Source organism: Lithobates pipiens, unplaced genomic scaffold (genome assembly GCF_037356315.1).
Source record: "Lithobates pipiens isolate NorthernLeopardFrog02 unplaced genomic scaffold, aLitPip1_a1.2 Scaffold_13, whole genome shotgun sequence".
NCBI lineage: Eukaryota > Metazoa > Chordata > Amphibia > Anura > Ranidae > Lithobates > Lithobates pipiens.
In genome coordinates, this window is record NW_027507718.1 from 523331300 (window position 1) to 523357891 (window position 26592).

General features: G+C 44.4%; 1 protein-coding gene across 1 annotated transcript in view; it reads left to right on the forward strand.

The window, feature by feature from the left end:
* LOC143975939 (uncharacterized) overlaps positions 1–12018 on the forward strand; it is a 63966-nt gene extending 51948 nt beyond the window's left edge. The window contains exon 10 of the mRNA XM_077478471.1: positions 3828–12018. Coding sequence (XP_077334597.1) covers positions 3828–3937 — 110 coding nt within the window. The 3' untranslated portion in view covers positions 3938–12018. The remainder of the gene's footprint in view (positions 1–3827) is intronic.
* Positions 12019–26592: the final 14574 nt, after the last annotated feature.

Below are 26592 nucleotides of genomic sequence, written 5' to 3' on the forward strand. Positions count from 1 at the left end.
TGGTGTGAACACCCATGCGATCCGATTCTGCTGCGGACCAAAAAAAGGGTCCCGTGCGAATTTGCGGCGGGTGCGGCGAATGGCTGAACTCGAATCGCAGAGATCGGATGTGATTTGCACTGCAGTGCGGTGCGAATCACATCCGTTCTCATAAACCGCTGCAATGTGAACCCAGCCTTAGTGACACTGGCGACGGGGGGGTGATCACGGGGTTAAACCTTTATTGGGGGGGTTAGGGGGGCACATTAGAACTAAAGGGGGCTAACCCTAACTGCCCTAACAGTTATTACAGTCACAAATGACACCAATGCAAAAAAAAAATGCATTGGTGTCACTGTGACTGGGGGGGCAGGGGTAATTGGGGGGGTGATCGGGGGGTAAAGGGGGGGTGTGAGTGTGCCTGGCATGTTCTACTGTGTAGTGTAGTGCTTGTGCAACTCACCGATCCTCTCTCCTCGGTGCCGGAACGAAAAATACCGACACGGAGGAGAGATTACATCACTTCCTCTCCTGTGTTTACATTACAGGAGAGGAAGTGATGCAATGCTTCACTCCCATTTGTCAGGAGCGATCGCGAGGGGGTGGCCATGAATGAATGGCCGCCTCCTCATCACCGATCGCTCCTGCACGGATACCGACCGCCGCAGGCACCGGGCGGGGGCCCGATCGAGCCCCCGACCCGCGGGAAGGCAGGGACGTACATGTACGCCCATGTACGCCCATATGCCTGCCCGTGCCATGCTGTCGACGTACATCGTCGTGCGGAGGTCGGGAAGTGGTTAATGCAAGGATCATAGAACTGATAATTATAGAGATGCTAACTATGAACTTTCGTATGGTCATGTTAATGACTATAACGGTACTTTTAAATTTGTTCAATTTTGTTTTGATACTCTCAAGCCTGGCACCCATTTGCCGCTCACAGTTAGAACCCAATGGGGTGAGTGGGAAATGGATGCCAGGATACCGCTCCGTTGTCAATAAGCACTGCTTCGAACAGTAACTTACTATTGAGTTAAACACATTGGTTTTAAACAATGCCTTTACTACCTGTAGAGAAATTACCATGTATATCCAGTTGTATGTCTTTTTTGTTCCTAAAAATCAATAAACATTCAGTTTAAAAAAAAAAAATAATAAAGAAAAAGAATGGCACCAAAGTGATGCTACCATTCAAGGTACCACTTGAATGAGCCCCAGGGATGTAGAAACAAATAGGTAAAAAAATGAAGCATTATTTAGAAAAATATCAAATTTATTAATCACAAAATTGTACAAAATAAAAATATACTTCCAACTTCCACCATCTAAAAAGACAAACGTTGTTTGTACCAAAAAATGTCTAAACACCACTCATATCGCCATGCATGCCTGAGCTCAAAAATAGAAATATAGGAAGAGAACTATGAAACTCTCCCTATATTTATATTTTTGAGCTCAGGCATGAATGGTGGTATGAGTGGTATCTAGACATTTTTTCTGTACAGACAACGTTGTCTTTTTAGATGGTGGAAAGTGGAAGTATATTTTTATTTTGTACAATTTTGTGATGAATAAATTTGATATTTTTCTAAATATTGCTTAATTTTTTAATTTTTTTATTTGTTTCTACATCCATTATGCTCATTCAAGTGGTACTTTGAATGGTACCATCTCTCTTGTGCCATTTTTTTTTATATATACCTCTCTTTTTCTTTTTCCCTGCATCAAACTGCTGCCTTATACACACAATGCTTCAGCTCTCTGCCCCCCTCCCCCTGGATCAAATCGCTGCCTTATAGACACAATGCTCCAGCTCTCTGTCCCGTTCCCCCTGGAGCAAACTGCTGCCTTATACACACACAATGCTCCAGCTCTCTGCCCCCTCCCCCTTGATCAAACTTCTGCCTTATACACACACAATGCTCCAGCTCTCTGCCCCCTCCCCCTTGATCAAACTTCTGCCTTGTACACACAATGCTCCAGCTCTCTGCCCCCTCCCCCTGGATCAAACTGCTGCCTTATACACACAATGCTCAATCTCTCTGTCCTCCTCCCCCTGGATCAAACTGCTACCTTTTACACACAATGATCCAGCTCTCTTCCCCCTCCCCCTGGATCAAACTGCTGCCTTGTACACACAATGCTCCAGCTCTCTTCCCCCCCTCCCCCTGGATCAAACTGCTGCCTTATACACACAAGGCTCCAGCTCTCTGCCCCCTCCCCTGGATAAAACTGCTGCCTTATATACACAATTCTCCAGCTCTCCACCCCCTCCCCCGGATCAAACTGCTGCCTTATACACACAAGGTTCCAAATCTCTGAATCACACTACTGCCTTACACAGACTCATCATTGGATCTCACCTCCTCATTCAGCCATGTGCTTGAGCTCGGTGCTCCCTCCCACAGTCTGTGATCACCACTGCCATTGAAAGTCCCCTCCTCCTTCACCTCCCACTCTCTGCACTACTCCCAGCATCTCCCTCTGAGTTCACAGGAGCCGGAACTACAGAGGGGGTATTGGGTCAATACACACTGACAGTATTGACTTTCAGCGCGCATTGGGGACAACACTGGAAACAACATTGGAGGGTATACATACAGCACAATGTTGATTTGTGGAAGAACCCCTGGGGACCACCAAAGTTTGCTAATGGACCAAGGACCACTGGTTGGTGACCACTGGTATAGATGACCATTTCTTCGCCTCCAGAGATGAATCTGGTGTACGGCCCATGCTTGTGACATCAATCACCTAATATAGCCATATGGCTGTAGATCTAATATAGACAACGATGTTATGAGAATCCCCACCCCTTAAAGTATATGCAGATGTGGGTTACTGGCAGATTTCTTCCGATTTTAGGTAAATGTGCACAGACCCAACCCAAGTTCATCCCTATTCTCCACATAGGGCAGGGGTACCATTCTGCAGCTGCTGCCAGGGAATAGGCTTTGTATACAGGCTCTGGCTGCTTTCTAATGAAAAAGAACCATAAGACACTATACACCTTTTGTTTTGATGCACCTAAAACGTATTTAGCTAATTTCCTCTGAAGGTTCAATTGGGATGTAAAATATTCATATGCAAAATTTTTGGCTCTTATGCCCCGTACACACAAGAGGACTTATGTCCGACAGACCTCCAAAGGAGTTCCGCCGGAGTTCCGCCGGAGTTCCGACGGAGTTCTGGCGGACTTTTCGACCGAACGGACTTGGACACACACCATCACACCAAACTCCGACGGAGTCGAACGTGATGACGTACGACTGGATTCGAATAAGGAAGTTCATAGCCAGTAGCCAATAGCTGCCCTAGCGTCGGTTTTAGTCCGTCGGAGTAGCATACACACGAGCGGATTTTTCGAAGGGGACCGGGTCCGGCGGAGTTCCGTCGGGAAAATTTGAAGCATGCTTCATTTCTAAAGTCCGTCAGACTTTAGCGAGGCTAAAGTCCGTTGCAGCCCACACACGATCGAATAGTCTGACGGACTCAGTCCGTCGGACTTTGGATGTCGAAAAGTCCGCTCGTGTGTACGCGGCCTTAGAGATTTGTTTTTTCAGCAAGGTTCTTGTTTTTGTCAGTGATTTGATTTGTCACTTGATTTATTAAAGGCAAATAGGTTGTTCTCTTTGCGGGGGAATTTTCCCCAGAGCTTAGTGAATTCAATTTTTCCTTGCACTTGATTGGGTATTCTTTAGAAAGTGAAATCTCACTGCATTTACTAAGCTCTGGCAAAAAATCCCTGAAAATTAACAGCCTACTGTATTTGCCTTTAGTAAATCAACCCCATTAAGTTGGTTCTTTGTGGACTCTTATCCTATATACTAAATTCATGTTCACAGGTTGTACAAGGAACACCACTAGAAGAGACAATGGCTCTCCCAATGATCGCAATCTACCTTCATCGGTTACAAAACCCTTTCTTGACACCATCGAAAACCATGAACTCTGAACAAATATAAACTGAAGATTGACTTTCATGTAGATAATGGATACCTTGTACAGGTTTATGTGGCTATATTTATTTATGACCGAGCCACCAAAATCTCAGGGAAAACCAAACTGTACATACTGTATATGTCTTAGTTTAGGTCAGTCAATCAACCATGCCACTTTACTCCAAATGAATGGACTGGAGCCACGATGGATGTACACCTCTGTGCCACCAGTCTCCATAGAATACTTAAGGGTTCAGCAATGATCAGAGATACTCCACCTTGTGTTCTTTATGACAAGATCAATATTTTTTTTCTTCATTTATTTATTTATCAATTTTTTTGCTATTGTTTCGTGGATTTGTTTTCTTATCTTTTTTTTTTTAAATCATATTTTTGCACTTGTGCTCTTTGCATTCATTTTATCAGGTGGGAGGTGTACAATATATACACATATACGTATATAGTGTATGTTTTAAAATGTGCAATTGTATAGTCTTCTTTTTTTTATACTATTTTCTTGGTACTGTCATATGTTTTTAAAGGGTATTTTTCTTGTGGGTTTTGTTATCTGGGTTTTTTTTTTTATTTTGCTTTATATATATATATATTTATCATAATTACCACATTTATCAGCGTATGACGCGCACTTTTTCGGGGAAATTGTGGGTGCGTGATATACAGCGATCCCTGCCGTCTGAGGGAAGAGGAGCAAGCGCCGTTGAATTACACAGAGCCAAGATCTCCTGTGTACCCGGTGCTCTGTCACTCACAGCCACGCCTCCTGGCCCCGCATTGGGTCATTGTTCTGTCTATCATGTGAGCAGGGCCAGGAGGCGTGGCTGTGAGTGACAGAGCACCGGGTAAAAGTAAAAAAAAAAATGTTTTTTTTTAAACATGTCCCTTTAAGAATTTTTTTTTTTTTTTAAAAGCCTGTTATATGATGTACAGAGCCCTGTATATGGTGTGCAGAGCCCTGTGTATAATGTGCAGCCTGGTATATGATGTACAGAGCCCTGTGTATAATGTGCAGCCTGGTATATGATGTGCAGAGCCCCGTGTATGATGTGCAGCCTGGTATATGATGTGCAGAGCCCGGTGTATGATGTGCAGAGCCCGGTGTATGATGTGCAGCCTGGTATATGATGTGCAGCCCGGTGTATGATGTGCAGAGCCCGGTGTATGATGTGCAAAGCCCGGTGTATGATGTGCAGAGCCCCGTTTATGATGTGCAGAGCCCGGTGTATGATGTGCAGAGCCCGGTGTATGATGTGCAGCCTGGTATATGATGTGTAGAGCCCGGTGTAGGATGTGCAGCCTGGTATATGATGTGCAGAGCCCAGTGTATGATGTGCAGCCTGGTATATGATGTGCAGAGCCTGATGTATAATGTGCAGACTGGTATATGATGTGCAGAGCCCTGTGTATAACGTGCAGCCTGGTATATGATGTGCAGAGCCCTGTGTGTAATGTGCAGCCTGATATATGATGTGCAGAGCCCGGTGTATAATGTGCAGCCTGGTATATGATGTGCAGAGCCCGGTGAATAATGTGTAGCCTGGTATATGATGTGCAGAGCCCTGTGTATAATGTAGAGTCTGGTATATGATGTGCAGAGCCCTGTGTGTAATGTGCAGCCTGGTATATGATGTGCAGAGCCCGGTGTATAATGTGCAGCCTGGTATATGATGTACAGAGTCCTGTGTATAATGTAGAGCCTGGTATATGATGTGCAGAGCCCGGTGTATAATGTGCAGCCTGGTATATGATGTACAGAGTCCTGTGTATAATGTAGAGCCTGGTATATGATGTGCAGAGCCCGGTGTATAATGTGCAGCCTGGTATATGATGTGCAGAGCCCGGTGAATAATGTGTAGCCTGGTATATGATGTGCAGAGCCCTGTGTATAACGTGCAGCCTGGTATATGATGTGCAGAGCCCTGTGTGTAATGTGCAGCCTGATATATGATGTGCAGAGCCCGGTGTATAATGTGCAGCCTGGTATATGATGTGCAGAGCCCGGTGAATAATGTGTAGCCTGGTATATGATGTGCAGAGCCCTGTGTATAATGTAGAGTCTGGTATATGATGTGCAGAGCCCTGTGTGTAATGTGCAGCCTGGTATATGATGTGCAGAGCCCGGTGTATAATGTGCAGCCTGGTATATGATGTACAGAGTCCTGTGTATAATGTAGAGCCTGGTATATGATGTGCAGAGCCCGGTGTATAATGTGCAGCCTGGTATATGATGTACAGAGTCCTGTGTATAATGTAGAGCCTGGTATATGATGTGCAGAGCCCGGTGTATAATGTGCAGCCTGGTATATGATGTGCAGAGCCCGGTGAATAATGTGTAGCCTGGTATATGATGTGCAGAGCCCTGTGTATAATGTAGAGTCTGGTATAGGATGTGCAGAGCCCTGTGTGTAATGTGCAGCCTGGTATATGATGTGCAGAGCCCGGTGTATAATGTGCAGCCTGGTATATGATGTGCAGAGCCCGGTGAATGTGTAGCCTGGTATATGATGTGCAGAGCCCTGTGTATAATGTAGAGTCTGGTATATGATGTGCAGAGCCCTGTGTGTAATGTGCAGCCTGATATATGATGTGCAGAGCCCGGTGTATAATGTGCAGCCTGGTATATGATGTGCAGAGCCCGGTGAATAATGTGTAGCCTGGTATATGATGTGCAGAGCCCTGTGTATAATGTAGAGTCTGGTATATGATGTGCAGAGCCCTGTGTGTAATGTGCAGCCTGGTATATGATGTGCAGAGCCCGGTGTATAATGTGCAGCCTGGTATATGATGTACAGAGTCCTGTGTATAATGTAGAGCCTGGTATATGATGTGCAGAGCCCGGTGTATAATGTGCAGCCTGGTATATGATGTACAGAGTCCTGTGTATAATGTAGAGCCTGGTATATGATGTGCAGAGCCCGGTGTATAATGTGCAGCCTGGTATATGATGTGCAGAGCCCGGTGAATAATGTGTAGCCTGGTATATGATGTGCAGAGCCCTGTGTATAATGTAGAGTCTGGTATAGGATGTGCAGAGCCCTGTGTGTAATGTGCAGCCTGGTATATGATGTGCAGAGCCCGGTGTATAATGTGCAGCCTGGTATATGATGTGCAGAGCCCGGTGAATGTGTAGCCTGGTATATGATGTGCAGAGCCCTGTGTATAATGTAGAGTCTGGTATATGATGTGCAGAGCCCTGTGTGTAATGTGCAGTCTGGTATATGATGTGCAGAGCCTGGTGTATAATGTGCAGCCTGGTATATGATGTGCAGAGTCCTGTGTATAATGTAGAGCCTGGTATATGATGTGCAGAGCCCTGTGTGTAATGTGCAGCCTGGTATATGATGTGCAGAGTCCTGTGTATAATGTAGAGCCTGGTATATGATGTGCAGAGCCCTGTGTGTAATGTGCAGCCTGGTATATGATGTGCAGAGCCCGGTGAATAATGTGTAGCCTGGTATATGATGTGCAGAGCCCTGTGTATAATGTAGAGCCTGGTATATGATGTGCAGAGCCCTGTGTGTAATGTGCAGCCTGGTATATGATGTGCAGAGCCCGGTGTATAATGTGCAGCCTGGTATATGATGTGCAGAGCCCGGTGAATAATGTGTAGCCTGGTATATGATGTGCAGAGCCCTGTGTATAATGTAGAGCCTGGTATATGATGTGCAGAGCCCTGTGTATAATGTACAGTCTGGTATATGATGTGGATTCTATAAGGGGTGTGGCTTATGATAAGTGGGAGGGGGCACATGTGGAGGGGCGGGGTCTTGCGCCTCCCCCCCATCCTAAAACTTCACCAGCCACCCCTGGATGCACGTAGGTCTGCAGGTGCAAGTAGGTCTGCGAGTGCCTGTGTATTGTCTTGTTGAGTATTAATGTCAGAAAGCTAGTTGTTAGGTAATTTGGACTGGGTATAATCCCCAATCTTCCTTAAATTTAATAGGTACGATGCCCGGCGGGTGTGGAGAGGCGACTCGTTGAACATCTTGCGGCATGTATGCATTCCTTGATAATCCGATCGAGGGTGAATACTGCTGTGTAAAATGTAAGCACATTGTTTCCCTGAATCTGTTGAAGAAACTGTCAGCACTGAGAAGACCCTCCATACTAAAGAAGAAGCGGGAAAGTATCCGGCAGGTGACGGCAGGGGCCAGCACAGAGGCAGGTGGAGACAAAGAGGTGCAGGCACTAGGAAAGAGTAGATGCGTGACAATCAGGAAGGGTAGAGGGGGAAGTGCCAGTGAGGCCAATCCAGGACTGGAGCATCCCAATAAGTACACTCCATTGAGTGACATTGATGAAACCAGTCAGGGACCAGCACTGCTGGAGCTGAGGGACTCTCCTAGCTGCTGGGGGAAGAACTCCTCCAGTGAGAGTGGGGGGGGGAGCGAAGGGAAAGGAAAGACAGATTCTGGTGGTAGGGGACTCAATTCTTAGGACAGAGAGGGCAATCTGTAACAAAGACCTGAAGTGCCAAACTGTATGTTGTCTACTAGGGGCTCGGGTTTGGCACATTACGGATCTGGTGGACAGATTACTAAGAGGGGCTGGGGAAGACCCAGCTGTCATGGTGCACGTTGGCACCAATGACAAAGTCAGAGGCAGATGGAGTGTACTAAAGAACAATATTAGGGACTTGGGAGCTAAACTGAGGAAAAGGACGTCCAAGGTAGTATTCTCAGGAATGCTACCGGTACATCGAGTCACAACAGAAAGGCAGAAGGAGATTAGGGAAGTAAACAAGTGGTTGAGGAGCTGGTGTAGTAAGGAAGGGTTTGGGTTCCTGGAGCACTGGGCCGACTTCTCCGTCGATAACCAGTACTAAGGGGTAGAAGGGATGGACTGCACCTAAATGAGGAGGGTGCATATCAGCTAGGATGAAGATGACAAAAAAGTTAGAGTTTTTTTTTAAACTAGGAGATGGGGGGGGGGGGGGGTCCAGAGGTAGAGATAGTCAGCATGGAACATATTCCAGAGGGTAGTAATGGGGGCATTAGTGGTAGGTTGACCAAAGCACATAAACCCAAGGTAAGTGTAGTTGCAAGTCCTAGTTGCAATCTTGGAACATCCTATAAGAGGATAATATGCAAAACTACATGGCATGTTCACCAATGCCAGGAGCCTGGCGGACAAGATGGGTGAACTAGAGATACTATTGTACGAGGAGGATTTGGATTTTGTGGGTATTTCAGAGACCTGGTTCAACAGCTCTCATGATTGGCTGGCAACCATTCAAGGGTATCGCAAGGATAGAGAGGGTAAAAAAGGGGGAGGGGTATGCCTATATATCAAGAATAATGTACAAGTGAATGTGAGAGATGACATCAGCTAGGAAGGAGGTGGAATAATTATGGGTAGAGCTCCAAAGGGATGAAGCTAAGGGGAAAATAATAGGAGTATACTATAGGCCCCCTAACCTGAGGGAGGAAGGGGAGACGGATCTCCTCTCACAATTTGGATTAGCAGCAAGAATGGGAGTTGTTATCATAATGGGGGATTTTAATTATCCAGACATAGACTGGGCGGAGGGAACCACACATTCATCTAAGGCTCGCCAGTTCCTAAATGTCTTGCAGGACAATTTTATGGGACAGATGGTAGAAGCACCAACTAGAAATAAAGCGTTACTGGATCTACTGATTACCAACAATGCAGGGGCAATTTATGTAACAGCGATCACAGGTCAATTGGCTTCAGTATAAATCACACAAATAGGAAACATAAGGGGAATACAAAGACACTGAATTTCAAAAGAGCCAACTTCCCTAAACTACAAACCTTGCTAGAAGGCATAAATTGGGATAAAATCTTTGGAACAAAGAACACGGAGGAGAGATGGGTATGCTTTAAGAGCATATTAAAAAAGGGCATTAGTCAATCCATCCCATTGGGTAATACATTTAAAAGAGAAAACATGGCTTAACTCCAATGTAAAAATTAATATGCAAACAATGGAGAAGGCCTTCAAAAAATACTAGGTTGAGGGATTTTTATCAGCCTTCAGACTTTATAAAGAATGCAGCAAGAAATGTATGGGTGCAATAAGGATGGCTAAGATAGAACATGAAAGACACATAGCGGAGGAGAGCAAAAAAAATCCCAAGAAATTCTTTAAGTATGTAAACAGTAAAAAAGGGAGGACAGACCATATTGGCCCCATAAAGAATGAGGAAGGACATCTGGTTACAAAGGATGGCAAAGGTATTGAATGTATTCTTCTCCTCAGTCTTCACGAAGAAATGGGGGGCTTCAGTAACCAAAACTGCAGTGTTTATCCTCATGACACATCACAGGAAGAACCTCCATGATTAACAGAGGACAGAATTAAAATTAGACTTGGGAAACTTAACATTACTAAATCACCGGGACCAGATGGCTTGCACACGAGGTTACTTATTGAAGTCAAGTAATTGCCAGACAATTGTTCCTAATTTGTACTGACAGTCTACTGACTGGAATGGTACCAGCTGATTGGAGAAAAGCCAATGTAGCACCAATATTTAAAAAGAGCCCAAAATACATCCCTGGGAATTACAGACCAGTTAGCCTAACATCAATAGTATGTAAGCTCTTGGAGTGGATGATAAGCGACTATATACAAGATGTTAGTAATTAGAACGGTATCATTAGCAGTAATCAGCATGGATTCATGAAGAATCATTCTTCCCAAACTAATCTACTAACCTTCTATAAGGAGGTGAGTTGCCATCTAGATAAAGGAAGGACCGTAGACGTGGTGTATCTGGATTCTGCAAAGGCATTTGACACAGTTCCCCATAAATGTTTACTGTACAAAATAAGGTCCGTTGGCATGGACCATAGGGTGAGTACATGGATTGAAAACTGGCTACAAGGGAGAGTTCAGAGGGTGGTGATAAAATGGGGAGTACTCGGGATGATCAGGGGTGGGTAGTGGGGTCCCCCAGGGTTCTGTGCTGGGACCAATCCTATGTACTGTGTTCATAAATGACGTGGAGGATGGGATAAACAGTTCAATCTCTGTATTTACGGGTGATACTAAGCTAAGCAGGGAAATAACTTCTCCGCAGGATGTGGAAACCTTGCAAGAAGATCTGAAAAAATTAATGGGGTGGGCAACTACATGGCCAATGAGGTTTAGTGTAGAAAAATGTAAAATAATGCATTTGTGTGGCAAAAATATGAATGCAATCTATAGACTGGGGGGAGAACCTCTGGGGGAATCTAGGATGGAAAAGGACCTGGGGGTCCTAGTAGATGATAGGCTCAGCAATGGCACACAATGCCAAGCTGCTGCTAACAAAGCAAACAGAATATTGGCATTAAAAAGGGGATCAACTCCAGAGATAAAACGATAATTCTCCCGCTCTACAAGACTCTGGTCCGGCCTCACCTGGAGTATGCTGTCCAGTTCTGGGCCCCAGTCCTCAGGAAGGATGTACTGGAAATGGAGCGAGTACAAAGAAGGGCAACAAAGCTGATAAAGGGTCTGGAGGATATTAGTTATGAGGAAAGGTTGCGAGCTCTGAACTTATTCTCTTTGGAGAAGAGGCACCCGAGAGGGGATATGATTTCAATTTACAAATACCGTACTGGTGGTACAATAGGGAGAAAACTTTTTTTGCGGAAGGGAGTTTAACAAGACTCGTGGCAACTCATTAAAATTTGAAGAAAAGAGGTTTAACCTAAAACTACATAGAGGCTTCTTTACTGTAAGAGCGGCAAGGATGTGGAATTCCCTTCCACAGCTGGTGGTCTCAGTGAGGGGCATTGATAGTTTCAAGAAACTATTAGATAAGCACCTGAACGACCACAACATACAGAGATTTACAATGTAATACTGACATATAATCACACACATAGGTTGCACTTGTGTCTTTTTTTTCGACCTCACCAACTATGTAACGATATAATATTTTTCCTTTCACATTTTTGCATTGGTGTTTTTTGCAGTCAGTTTATAGGGTGGAGGGTGTTGGTTATTGGTGTAATCAGAATTTATACACATCTCTTGTATATGGTGTAAAATTTAAAATGTACAGTTGTAAAGTCATGTAAAATCTCCTGTAATTTAAAATAAAGCTATTCTATTCTTCATCGTTCCTGGTGCAGACATTTTTTTGGGGGACTATTTTGTTTGTGGGTTTTGTACCAATTTTAATGGGATATAAGACACTTTCCTTTGCTCTCTGAGATCCACAGGCACTTACTATATTGTCAAAAGTATTGGGACACACACATAAACTTTAATGGCATCCCAGTCTTATGCCCTGTACACACGATAGGATTTTCTGACAACAAAATCTATGTTTTGGGTTTTTTTCCCCAATGGATGTTGGCACAAACTTGTCTTGCATACACACGGTCACACAAAGTTGGTCGGAAATTCCAAACGTCAAGAACTCTGTGACATTCGACATGTACAGCAAGCTAAGAAAAATGAAGTTCAATAGCCAGTGTGGCCCTTCTGCTTGATTCCGATCATCCGTGCAACTTTGTGCGTCAGAATTGTGTACACACGATCGGAATTTCCGACAACAGATTTTGTTGTCTGAAAAATTGAGAACTAGCTCTCAGATTTTGTGTGATGGAAATTCGGATGGAGCCTAAACAGGGTGGGGATTTCCGACAACAAGGTCCTATCACACATTTTCCAATGGAAAATCCTATTGTGTGTACAGGGCATAAGTCCGTAGGGTTCAATATTATTTAGGTACTTCTATAGCACCTGCCATCAAGGAGCTTATAATCTAAGGTCCCTAACTCATATTCATATACTGGGGACATTTCAGACAGAAGCCAATTAACCTACCAGCATATCTTTGGAGTGTGGGAGGAAACCGGAGTACTCGGAGGAAACCCACGCAGGCACAGGGAGAACATGCAGACTCTAGGCAGGTAGTGCCGTGGTTGGGATTCAAACCAGCGACGTTTTTTACTGCTAGGTGAGAGTGCTAAACACTACACCACTGTGCTACCCAATATCAATATTGAGTTGGCCCACCCTTTGCAGCTATAACAGCTTCAACTCTTCTGGGAAGGCCGTCCACAAGGTTTAGGAGTGTGTCTATGGGAATGTCTGACCATTCTTCCAGAAGTGTATTTGTGAGGTCAGGCACTGATGTTGGATGAGAAGACCTGGCTCGCAGTCTCCGCTCTAATTCATCCCAAAGGTGTTCTATCGGGTTGAGGTCAGGACTGTGCAGGCCGGTCAGGTTCCTCCACCCCAAACTCGCTCATCCATGTCTTTGTGCACTGGTCCAAATCATTTGGTGGAGGGGGGATTATGGTTTGTGGTTGTTTTTCAGAGGTTGGGCTTGGCCTCTTGGTTCCAGTGAAGGAAACTCGTAAATCAGAGTTTCACTCAAAGGTGTAACTTCCACTTTAAGGACTCCTCACCCCCTTATATGCTACATCTGGCATGCCATTTTTTAAAAAAAAAATTTTTAGGTGGGGGGAGGGGGGTGTACCTAGTTTTGACAAGTACCCAGCTCTCACTTCCACTCTGGCCTCCTCGGTGTCTCGAGCAGAAGTTCTCCTTTTCCCCTCCCTCCCTGCAATCTTCTATGACACATCACAGATCCCAGGAGATTGTCCGGCCACTGACGAGGCACGACTTGCCCATGAGCAGTGCACACGCAGCTGTGAAGCCGCAAGCTGTCACCAGTGTTAATTTTGACTTCAAATTTCGATTTAGTTATAGTCTTTTGACTTATCACTTCAGCCCCGGAAGATTTGGCTGCTGAATGACCGGGCCATTTTTAGGGATTTGGCACTGTCACTTTAACTGACAATTGCGCGGTCGTGCAACATTGCACCCAAACAAAATTGACATCCTTTTTTTTCCCTACAAATACAGCTTTCTTTTGGTGGTGTTTGATCACCCCTGCGGTTTTTATTTTTTGCACTATAAATAAAAAAATGTGCGACAATTTTGAAAAAAAAAAAAATACAATTTGTACTTTTTGCTAAAATAAATATCCGCCTTTTTTTTTTTTTTTTTTAAATGCACATTTTTTTCTCAGTTTAGGCCGATACGTATTCTTCTACATATGTTTGGTAAAAAAAAATTGCAATAAGCGTATATTGATTTGTTTGCACAAAAGTTATAGCTTCTACAAAATAGGGGATAGATTTATGGCATTTTTATTATTTTTATTTTTACTAGTAATGGCGGTGATCTGCGATTTTTACTGAGACTGCAACATTATGGTGGACACATCGGACACCTTTGACATATTTTTGGGACCATTGGCATTTTTACAGAGATCAGTGCTATAAAAATGCACCGATTTACTGTAATAATGTCAATGGCAGGGAAGGGGTTAACACTAGTGGGCGATCAAGGGGACTGACCTAGAGGAAATGACAAATTGTGGTTCTTGGCTATTAGGAACTCACGATCTGTCTCTCCTCACAGAACAGAACAGGGATTTGTGTGCTTACACACACACACACATGTCCCTGTTCTACCTCTCGTGCCTGCAACCGCTCGTGGCCGGCGGTTGTCGTGACCGTTGGCAACGAACAATGGCACCCTCCAAGTGCAGCGGGCATGCGCGCCTGCTATCCCGCTTAAAAGAGCCAACGTACAGCTACGACGGCTCGCGGGACTGTGCCAACCTGCCTCAGTATAATGGCGGCGGCTGGTTGGCAAGCTGCTAAAATGCTGTTTTAGTTATAGTCCTTTGATTAAAATGCTATTTTAGTTTTAGTCGTATTTTAGTCATCTGAGTTGTTTTAGTCGTATTTTAGTAGACTAAAATCGAATGGGTTTAGTTAAATGTTAATGCATTATTTCTTTTGGAGTTGCCAAATATTATATACTCCTGGAGTAAAAATCTAATAAAATATTATTTATGGTTTTAAGATTTGAACATGCACTACAGACACAGATTTAGCCGTTGTGATATAAATTCAATTTATTTTTAGTGATAGTGTTTTGACTAAATGCCATTTTCTTTTTAGTCATTATTTAGTCATCTGAATTGTCTTAGTCATACTTTGGTCGACTAAAATATGACTAAGACAATTCAGATGACTAAATAATTCAGATGACGAAAATATTTTAACATTGGTTGTCACAGCTGGGTGACCACAGTTGTGATGCCGGCGCCGGAGAGAGCCAAGGGTTCGGCGGGCTGCATCGCTGGACCATGGGACGGGTGAGAGTCTGTTTATTAAAAGTCAGCAGCCACACTTTTTGTAGCTGCTGACTTTTAATAAACACAAAACTGACTGGAACTCCTCTTTAAGGTGTCAGCATACTAAGACATTTTGGACAATTTTATGCTCCCATCTTTGTGGGAACAGTTTGGGGATGGCCGCTTCCTGTTCCAACATGACTGCACACCAGTGCACAAAGCAAGGTCCATAAAGACCTGGATGAGTGAGTTTCTGGCGGAGGAACAGAGTCCTGACCCCAACCTGATAGAACACCTTTGGGATGAATTAGAGCGGAGACTGCGAGCCAGGCCTTCTCATCCAACATCGGTGCCTGACCTAAAAAATGGGCTTCTGGAAGAAGTGCATAATAGTCTGTATCAGATGATAAATAAGATGCCCGGTTCGCTTCCTTCAGTGTAACAACATAAAGACAAATGGTGTACTTCCACCCAATAGTGACACCTCCGTACTCCCAGTATTCTCACCTTAATGAGTAATCAAAGTTTCAGGCTTTTGATTACATGTAGAAATCATCCTCCTATCAATGCTAGCCCACTTGTAGTCCTTCTCAGTTGATTTGGATATCCTGTGGGGTGGTCCCTTTAAGACTCCCTCACATTTTATACATATGTTAGGGTAGAAACAAAGACGCTTCCCATAGTCTGATATCGCTAATACATTTATTTATTTTTTATTAAAGAAACATCTCTTACATTAAAAAAAACAGTAAAAACACCTTTTGGTATCATATACTCAGCATGAAAATACTCTCCAAACATCACTTCTGGTCTGGGATGCCCTACGCGTTGCGTCACACGCACGTGAATTCATTTTTCTATTTATTTTTTATTGAATATAGTGTATATGTACGGTATATAGTGTGTAGTTTAAAATGGACAGTTGTAAAGTCATGTTTGTATATTCTCCTGTAGTTTATAAGTTCTTCTATTTTTTTTTAATACAGTTTTCCTGGTACTGACATATGATTTTAGGTTTTTAGGGGGTATTTTTTTCTTGTGGGTTTTGTACCATCAATTAAAACTTAGTTTTTTCTTCATTACTTTTATTATTTGGTATTTTTGCTTTTTTTCCCCATTTATACATTTTTTATGATTATTATACTTCCTTTCACATTTTTTGCATTGGTGTTTTTTGCATTCAGTTTATTGGATGGAGGATGTTGGTTATTGGTGTTATCAATGTTTATATACATCTCTTGTATATAATGTATGGCAGGGGTAGGCAACCTTTTGAGCACAGTGTGCCGAAAAATGTTTTCAAAGAAATTGAGCGTGCCGATTGTATAACAAAGAAATTTCAACTTCACACTCTCCATCACGAAAAGGATTTGTAATAAAGTAAGTGCTGTAAACTACTTTAGTAGTGAGAAATTGACATCCTGCACTCTCATGCCTCAGATCAGCCCCAATTAGTGCACCTTCACACCTCAGATCACTGCACCCCCTGAAAATCAGTTTCACCACTGTAACCCCTGCACATCTGCCCCACCACTGTACTACCCTGCTCATCTGCCCCACCGCTGTACCTGCCTGCTCATCTGACCCACCACTGTAACCCCTGTACATCTGCCCCACCACTGTACCAACCTGCTCATCTGCCCCACCACTGTAACCCCCCTGCACATCTGCCCCATCACTGTACGGCACTGCACATCTGCCCCACCACTGTATTCCCCTGCACATCTGCCCCACCACTGTATTCCCCTGCACATCTGCCCTACTACTGTACTACCCTGCACATCTGCCCCACCTCTGTACTATCCTGCACATATGCCCCACCACTGTACCTGCCTGCTCATCTGACACACCACTGTAACCTCCTGTACATCTGACCCACCACTGTACCACCTTGCTCATCTCCCCCACCAATGTACCCCCTTTCTCATCTGCCCCACCACTGTAACCCCCTGCACATCTGCCCCACCACTGTAACCCCCTGCACATCTGCCCTGCCAATGTAACCCCTTGCACATCTGCCCCACCTCTGTACACCCCTGCTCATCTGCTCCACCACTGAACCATCTACTCATCTGTCCTAACACTGAACTTATCTGCTCATTTGCACAACCACTGTAACCCCCTTTCGCATCTGCCCCACGAATGTAACTCCTGCACATCTGCCCCACCTTGGTACCCCCTGCTCTTCTGCCCCACCGCTGTAACCCCCTGCTCATGTGTTCCACAGATGTACCTCCTTTCTCCTCTGCACATCTGCCCCACCTCTGTTCCCCCTGCTCCTCTGCCCCACTGCTGTAACCCTCTTCTCATCTGCCCCATCACTGTACCCCCCTGCTTTTCTGTCCCACCACTGAACCCCCTTCTTATCCCTCCCACCACTGTACCTCCTACACATCTGCCCCACCTCTGTACCCTCCTGCTCTTCTGTTCCACCTCTGAACCCCTCCTGCTCATCTGCTCCACCGCTGTACCCTCTTCTCATCTATGATATGTGTGATATGCAGAGCAGTGAAAGGAAGCAGAGATGAGACACACCTGTCCTGGCACACTCATCCTACTTAACCCAATCTCGCATCCAACCCATGTGATGTGTGTGATGTATGGGATATATGCGATGTATGGGATGTATGTAATATGAGATGTATGGGATGTCCATGATGTATGGGATGACCGTGATGTCACATACAAGCATCTGGAATGGATGCGCAATTATGAGCTCAGGTCAGGGGTATTTCCTAAAATCGGTGGGCCTGTGTGCAGGATCATAAATTGGGTCCCCGCAGCAGAGAAAAAGTGGTTGGGTGTGATTTTCATTGCGCTGAATACTGGCTGTGTCTTAACCACTTGCCGACCAGCGCACGCCGATGTACGTCGGCACAATGGCGCAGGCAGGCAAATGGGCGTACCTGAACGTCCCTTTAAATTTGCCGCCCTGCCATCGGGAGCGCGCTGCCGGCGGCGCGCCCCCGCGCTGGTCGGGACCCCCGTGAGTCCAGTCGCGGGACCCGCGGACTCGATCGCCGCGGGCATACCCGCGATCGTCTCACGGAGCGGCCGAATGAAGAAATGCCGTTGTAAACAGCATTTCTCCATTCTGCCTAGCAACTAGTGACGCTGATCTCTGCTCCATGTGATTGGAGCAGAGATCAGTGTTCACTAAAAGAAAGCCCAACCCCCCCACAGTTAGTAACACACCCCTAGGAACACTTAACCCTTACACTGCCACCCACTGGTTAACCCCTTTACTGCCAGTGTCATTTACACAGGAATCACTGCATTTATATAGCACTGATTACTGTATAAATTACAATTGTGACAAAAATGTCCGATGTGTCCGCCACAATGTTGCAGTCACAATAAAAATCGCTGATCGCCGCCATTACTAGTAAAAAAAAAATTATTAAAAAAAATTAATAAAAATGCCATAAAACTATCCCTATTTTGTAAACGCTATAACTTTTGCGCAAAGCAATCAATAATCGCTTATTGCGATTTTTTTTTTTAATCAAAAATATGTAGAAGAATACGTATCGGCCTAAACTGAGGTAAAAAAATGTTTTTTTATATATTTTTGGGGGATATTTATTATAACAAAAAGTAAAAAATAATGCGTTTTTTCAAAATTGTCGCTCTATTTTTGTTTATAGCGCAAAAAATAAAAACTGCAGAGGTGATCAAATACCACCAAAAGAAAGCTCTATTTGTGGGAAAAAAGGACGTCAATTTTGTTTGGGAGCCACGTCGCACGACCGCGCAATTGTCAGTTAAAGCGACGCAGTGCCGAATCGCAAAAAGTGGTCTGGTCTTTGACCAGCAAAATGGTCCGGTCTGTAAGTGGTTAAAGGGACACAGAGTGTCGGGGGTTCAGTAGTCAGTGTATGTGATGTATGGGATGAATGTAATTTATGAGATGTATGGAATGTATGTAATGTATGGGATGTCCGTGATGTATGGTATGTATGGGACGTGTGGGATGTCACATACAAGCATTTGGAATGGATGCGCAATGATGAGCTCAGGTCAGGGGTATTTCCTGAAAGCAGTGGGCCTGTGTACAGATCATAAGTTGGGCCCCCGCAGCAGAGAAAAAGTGGTTGGGTGTGATTTCATTGCACTGAACACTGGCTGTGTCTTAAAGGGACACAGAGTGTTGGGGTTCAGTAGTCAGTGACACAAAGGTTCAGGAATAATTTCAACAAAGTTCCCAGAAGCTCAACATCAATTCCACAAACTGTCACCTGATTGGGGTTTTCTCAATCACAGTGAAATCCCTTCTCTCTGAGATTGGTAGTGGCAACCAAGCGAGTCGTCTTCGGCTGGATTCACACCTATGCCAGTTTTAGTGCTTTTTGCATTTTGCAGATTTGTACTACAGTCCATATAACATGGTTTCCTATGGAAGACGTTCTGTAGTGCAAATCTGCAAAATGCAAAAAGCACTAAAAATGCCATAGGTGTGAATCCAGCCTTCCTCCAGATGGTGGGCGGGGCTAGCAGGACTGTGATTGGATTTAGCAGTGGCCAATGACAGTCCTCCTCCTGGAAACAGGGACCGACACCCCCCCCAGCAGATCTGCACCCAATCTCTTCCCCATCACAAAAGCTGATATAAAAAACGATGTGATAATAAATGGCTTCATGTGATTGCTATATTTGAATAAAAGACAGAGTTTTTTGGCATGATCAGTCATATTCTCAATATAAATTCCAAAATTTCACAATTTCTGAAAGGGTATGTAAACTTTTGAGCACAACTGTCTATCTATCTATCTATATATATATATTTTGTAAAATCTATAAGGAGGCCCTATCAGAAAGGACTAAAGGACTAGACAGCTTGGCATGCACAAATGTCTTAATTTAATATGATAACTATGCAGGGCCGTCTTTAAAATTGATTGGGCCCCGGGCAAAAAAATGTTGGGGCCCCCCCATGCAATTTTGCACTCCATCTGCTCTGAGACATACAATAAATAGCAGCTGGACTTAAAATCAGTTTACTTTATCAGATCAGGCAGCCATTGCGATTGGTTGCCAGCAGTTTCAGCATATCATTACTGCTTAATGACTGGTTGCTAAAGGTTACAGCACACATTACGGCTCACTGATTGGTTTCTAGAGGTTACAGCACATCATCTCCTCGCTGCAGGGGAGCATGACATACATATGAATGCCACCTTTATTTACATATCAATGCTGCTGGCCGCATCTATTTACTTAGTAATGCTGCCACTATTTACATATGAATGCCGGTTATTTACATGCAAACACAGGGTCTGCAGGTGAGTCATCTGTACACAACAATAGGGCAGAGCTGGGCAGCATTTGTAGCAGCACTTCACACTGAGATATTGGGACACAGCACAGGACTAAAACTTCAAGGGACGAGGGAATTTACACTGGGATAGTTGGCAAGTATGAGGCAGCTGCTTTGGGGCCCCACAACAATGATAGGGCCCAGGGCAGCTGCCCCTTTTGCCCTGCCTTAAAGACGGCCCTGTAACTATGTAATAAAGCTATAAAAATTTTGAAAATAAGCCCCGTTTTTTTTTTTTATAAAAAAGTCGGGCTGCAGTATGTGAAATGGCCACCGGATGTCACCATACAATAAAAACTTTTATTTAATGAAAAACCAGGCGCCTGTGACAATGTCCACCAGGTGTCACCACCAGATTGCAAGTAATAGTAGAGGACTTTAAACTGAGCAACCAGCAGGTGGCCTTCAAAGCTTGCAGATGGGATAACTAACTCAGCAGATGAAATGGGTGATCTCTATTCTCTGCAGCAGAAAAATGCTAGCACTGGAAGTTAAAGTGGAACTCTACTCACCATACGACTTCTTCATCTAGTCTGCTTCCAGGTACTGATCTTTGTCTGTTTTGATTGGCTAACCTTCCTACGTAGCAGAAGTGTGTAAGGCTGGGTTCACACTGCTGCGATGCGGGAGCGCTGCGAATCTACTGCGGGTTCCCGCATCGCATGCCTCCCGGCATGCGACCTGCTGGGAGTGTCAGTGAAAGTGACCCCTCCAAATCAGTTCGCATATCGCAGTGCGATCTGCAAACTCGACAGGAATCGTATCGCATGGGTGTGAACACCCATGCGATCCGATTCTGCTGCGGACCAAAAAAAAAAAGGGTCCTGTGCGCGTTTGGGCCGGATGCGATGCGAATTCAGCCATGCTATCTGTATGGCTGAAATCGCATTTGGCACAGAGATCGCATGTGATTTGCACTGCAGTGCGGTTTGAATCACAACCGATCTCATAAACCGCAGCGGTGTGAACCCGGCCTTAACGGAAGAAGCCTTCCTACATAGCAGAAGTGTGTAAACCACAAGAATGGCTGAACAAAATATAGAAGGGAAAATTTAAAGGAGAAGGCGAATGGATACACCAAGGGAGAAGATAAAGAAACCTTTATATGTTTATGCAAATGTATCCTTTCCATAAGGTAAGGGGCCCCTGCCCACTAAAGTGCGGTCACAGCGGGATAAAGCACTGGGAGATCTTCACTTTACATAAATCTGCACAAGTTTGCACAAAGCACATGGACTTAAAGAGGAAGTAAACCCCTTCAAACAACTTTGACCTACAGGTAAGCCTAGATTAAGGCTTACCTGTAGGTCCAAGCAATATCTCCTAAACCTATATGGTTTAGGAGATATTTGCCCGAAAATGGGCACCGCTGTCTACGGCGCATGCGCCGTAGACAGCGGCGCGCAGACGCACTAAATGCAGGAAGTCCAAGAATGGATTTGCCTAATTTGTCGACTCCCGTGCGCATGCGCGGGAGTGACGTCATCGCGGCTTCGCCGCTGTGATTCGTCGGAGCTGTGAGATGCCACCAGCAAGATGGATGCGGCGGACTACAGGGGACAGCGGCGACTTCGCTGGCTCCTGTGTCAGGTAAGTGACACATAATGAGCTACTATGCGATGCATAGTAGTCCATTATGCTTTACCTTTGCAGGGAAAAAAAGAGGAAGTAAACCCATCAGGGTTTACTTCCTCTTTAAAGGAGATTGCTTTCCCCATATCATTTATGGACTGAATTTAAAAAAAAAAAATCTTTTTGAGTTATTTATTTATTTATATGGACTTTTGATAGAGTCTGGATTCACTCAAATAGGCGCAAGTTATAGTTGGCTCTGGAGTGCGTTTACTAGTATACTAGTATATATTTTGCTGTTCATCATCATATTACATTGATATTTCTATCTAAGAGTGATCCGCAGAAGGTTCATTTCTTTTTCGTTTTTTTTTTTATGTTTTTAGTATTTCTTTATTGGAGTGCCCCCTTCTTTTTTTTTAATCACCTCTGGAGAGTGTTTGCTTATTTGCACAGTTTGTAGGAAGCACTTGACACTTTATGAATAATTCACCGTTTGCGGTTATACACTTAATTCACATAGTTTTGAGTGATTCTGTGGATGTTTGATGTAACCGCCTCTGTAGTGCGTTTACTATTTCATGAAATTTGTTTCCTTTTGCACTTTATCAACAATTATTTCTCGTTTTAAAAAGTATTTTTGATGTATAAATTTATTATTATTATTATTATTATTTTTCAGGATTTATATAGCGCCAACAGTTTGCGCAGCGCTTTACAATATGAGGGCAGACAGTACACTTACAATACAAATCAATACAGGAGGGATCAGAGATTTATAGTTAATTTATCTCCATTTTCACCCACTCTGATTTTCTAGCACCTCTGGAGTGCGTTTATTTACTTGAATTGAGCACTTAGCACTTTTTGAACAAAACTTAAAAAAAAAAATTATATCAAAGAGTGCTAAGTGCTCAATTCAAGTAAATAAACGCACTCCAGAGGTGCTAGAAAATCAGAGTGGGTGAAAATGGAGTTAAATTATCTATAAATCTCTGATCCCTCCTGTATTGATTTGTATTGTTATTATTGAATAAATTTATATCTTAAAGCGGGAGTCAGCCGGGAGTTACGCCATTTTTTTTTCTTTTTAAAGCCAGCAGCTACAAATACTGCAGCTGCTGACTTTTAAAATAGTGACACTTACCCGCCCAGCGCGCCCGCGATGTCGGCACCTGAAGCCGATCTCTCAATCGTCTCTCGGGTGCTGCCGCCGCCATCTTGGGTATGGGAATCAGGAAGTGGAGCCTTTCGGCTTCATTTCCCGGTTCCCTACTGCACATGCGCGAGTCGCGCTGCGCAATAAGGATGGTCCCCGCTGTCTCTGGGATCCGTGTGTTTCCCAGCAGGCAGCGGGGGGACTTTCGGAAAGGGGCGTAGATTCTGCGGAAAAGGGGAGTTCCTTTCTGCAGAATCTACGCCGGAAGTGGGTGCAGATACCTGTACTGTACAAGTACCTGCACCCCCCTCCCCCCTGAAAGGTGCCAATTGTGGCGCCGGAGGGGGGGAGGGATCCAATGAGCGGAAGGTCCACTTTAGGGTGGACTTCCGCTTTAAGATTAGGCATTTATATATATATTACATCATTAATTTGTGCAATTAGCTATTGATTTACCACCCCTTCGAGGGTTAGTTCCTTGTAAAGAGCAGCGCAACACCAACATATTTCTAGTTTTATACAAAGTGGATACGGTGTGATCCATTTCGGCGGCTGCAGCAGCACTTGGTATTTATAGATCATCAGTGGTAGCGCAGGAATAAAAACTAGCATTCATACTGGAGAAGGGTGCCTTCTATTGGGGATCAATATTGAATCACGTTATACCTTGATCCCACCCAGGTTGTGTTGGAAGCTATAACACTTACCCACGGATATCAATATGGATCAATAATAATAGTTATCATCTAATTTAGGAGATAATGGGAAGCCTTTGTCTAGCCCAGGCTTTCTCAACCAGGGTTCCTCCAGAGTTTGCATCGGGTTCCTTGAGCCGTGGCTGATTGACATCCCATTTGATGGCGTTTGCCTAATTCTGGAGCCTATGCCAATCGGCAGAGCCAACTGCATAACACGAATGGTCTTTTTAGCTGTCTATAATGGAGGCATTATGACCACCATAGCAAAAGGGTAAATCTTTCCCACTGATCTCCAACAAATTCCTTTTAGAAGGGGTTCCCCAAGTCCTGAAATTCACTTCAAGGGTTCCTCTTGGTTAAAAAGGTTGAGAAAGGCTGGTCTAGCCAAAGCCTGAACTTATAGGGTATCATTAGTAGGCCCCGGTAGAGTGCAGTATGCTTTGGGGATGTTTGAAAACTAGATGACTAAGGCCGCGTACACACGGGTGGATTGTCTGCCCAACTAAGTTTGTCAGACAATCCGACAGACAGTCCGTCCAACATTTGAATAAATGGACTTGACCACACACGATGAACAAACAGTTCGCTGAAAGCGTGCGCGATGACGTGTACAGCACGTACGACGGGACTAGAAAAACGACATCCAATACACTGCAATGCAACCTTCGGCCGTGTAAATCCTTTCTGAGCATGCGCCATACTTAGTCCGTCCAACTTGCCTACACACGAGCGGACTGTCCGCTGAAACCAAGTTTGGACGGACAAAACCAAGTTTGGACGGACAAAATTACGGAAATTCCGTAAGACTTGGTTCGTCAGACTGTCCGCTGAAAAATTCAGCTGAAGCCCACACACGAGCGGATTGTCCGCTGAAACACGGTTCAGCGGACTAAGTTGGACAGACAATCCGCCCGTGTGTACGCAGCCTAAGAACTCAGAGAGAGCTCCGGATCCTCTGGCTTCAAGTTGAATAGCTGAATTATCCTCTGGCTGTGCAAACCACCAAAAGTCTCACAATGCCAGGCCTTCCATCTGTAAGGGAAGATGTATGATAGACATTACCTTCCTAAGTAGATTCCTTGTCCAAAGAGGAGGTAGCTATACATTATATTGACAAAAGTATTGGGGGCGACCGCCTTTGCACACACATGAACTTTAATGACATCCCAGTCTTAGTCTGTAGGGTTCAATATTGAGTTGGCCCACCCTATGCACCTATAACAGCTTAAACTCTTCTGGGAAGGCCGTCCACAAGGTTTAGAAGTGTGTCTATGGGAATGTTTGACCATTCTTCCAGAAGTGCATTTGCGAGGTCAGGCACTGATGTGGACAAGAAGGTCTGGCTCACAGTCTTCGCTCTAATTCATGAAAAAGGTATTTTATTGGGTTGACGTCAGGACTCTGTGCAGGCCAGTCAAGTTCCTCCACCCCCAAACTCGCTCATCCATATCTTTATGGACCTTGCTTTGTGCACTGGTGAGCAGTCATGTTGGAACAGGAAGGGACCTTCCCCAAACTGTTCCCACGAAGTTAGGAGCATGAAGTTGTCCAAAATGTCTTGGAATGCTGACACCTTAAGTGTTCTCTTCACTGGAACTAAGGGGCCAAGCCCAACCCCTGAGAATCAACCCCACACCATAACCCACCCTGCACCAAATAATTTGGACCAGTGCACAAAGCAAGGGCCATAAAGACATGGATGAGCGACACTTCATTGAGTTAAATTCCTCTCTTGAAATAGCTTTTGGGAATCAAGATAGGGCTTGAATTTGGGCAGAAATATGATTTTAAAGCGGTTGACCTACAGGTAAGCCTAGATTAAGGCTTACCTGTAGGTCCAAGTAATATCTCCTAAATCTATACGAGCGCCGGAGCAGCGAGACCCTGAAGTCACTCAGGGATCCATGGCAGCGGCAGACATGAAGACGGAGGACCGATTCGGGGGCTTCGTTCTCAGGTAAGTTATTCATAATGAGCTAATATGCTATGCATACTAGCTCATTATGCCTTTGCCTTGCAGGTTGCTTCCCCCCCCCCCCCCCATGGGTTTACAACCACTTTAATCATGTTAAACTATCCCATCAAGTCCAGTGGGAGTGTGGACCAGGAGGAGCATCCTGCCTTTATTGCTGCAGTATGAGGGGTGATGTTCAGGGTTGACAAGTTGTGTATACCCCAAGCCACAATCATTTCCATACAGTGGGTATAGAAAAGAATCACATTGCATTGCAGCCTTATGCCAGTATTTTGTTGAATCACCTTTTGCTTTAATTCCAGCCTTTAGTCTGTTGGGATTTGTCTCTACCAACTTTGTATATCTAGACTTTGCAATATTTGCCCACTCTTCTTTGCAGAACTGCTCAAGTTCAGTTCAATTTGATGGTGACCGTGTGGACTGCAGTCTTCAAGTCATTCCACAGATTTGCAATGGGGTTTAAGTCTGGGCTCTGATTAGACCACGCAGGGACATTCACCCTTTTCTCCTCCAACCACTGTGTGCTCATTTTTGCTGTGTGCTTTGCGTTCCGTTTTACCACTGAAGTGTCTTCATTTTTTGTGGTAAACCCGTGTCATTTCACACTTTTGTTCCATGTGACATCTGCAAAACGAGCCATTTATTCCCGCTTATGAATCTGTTAGCGTGACCTTTTGAGCAGCAACATTTTATCAAGCGCCAGCCGTTCTGCTTTTTTAGAAATCTTTGCTGGAAATCTGAGCTATTATTAGGCTGGAGAGTTTTCTGCAGAGTTCTTTCAATTCATAACATCTCGGTCATGAATCA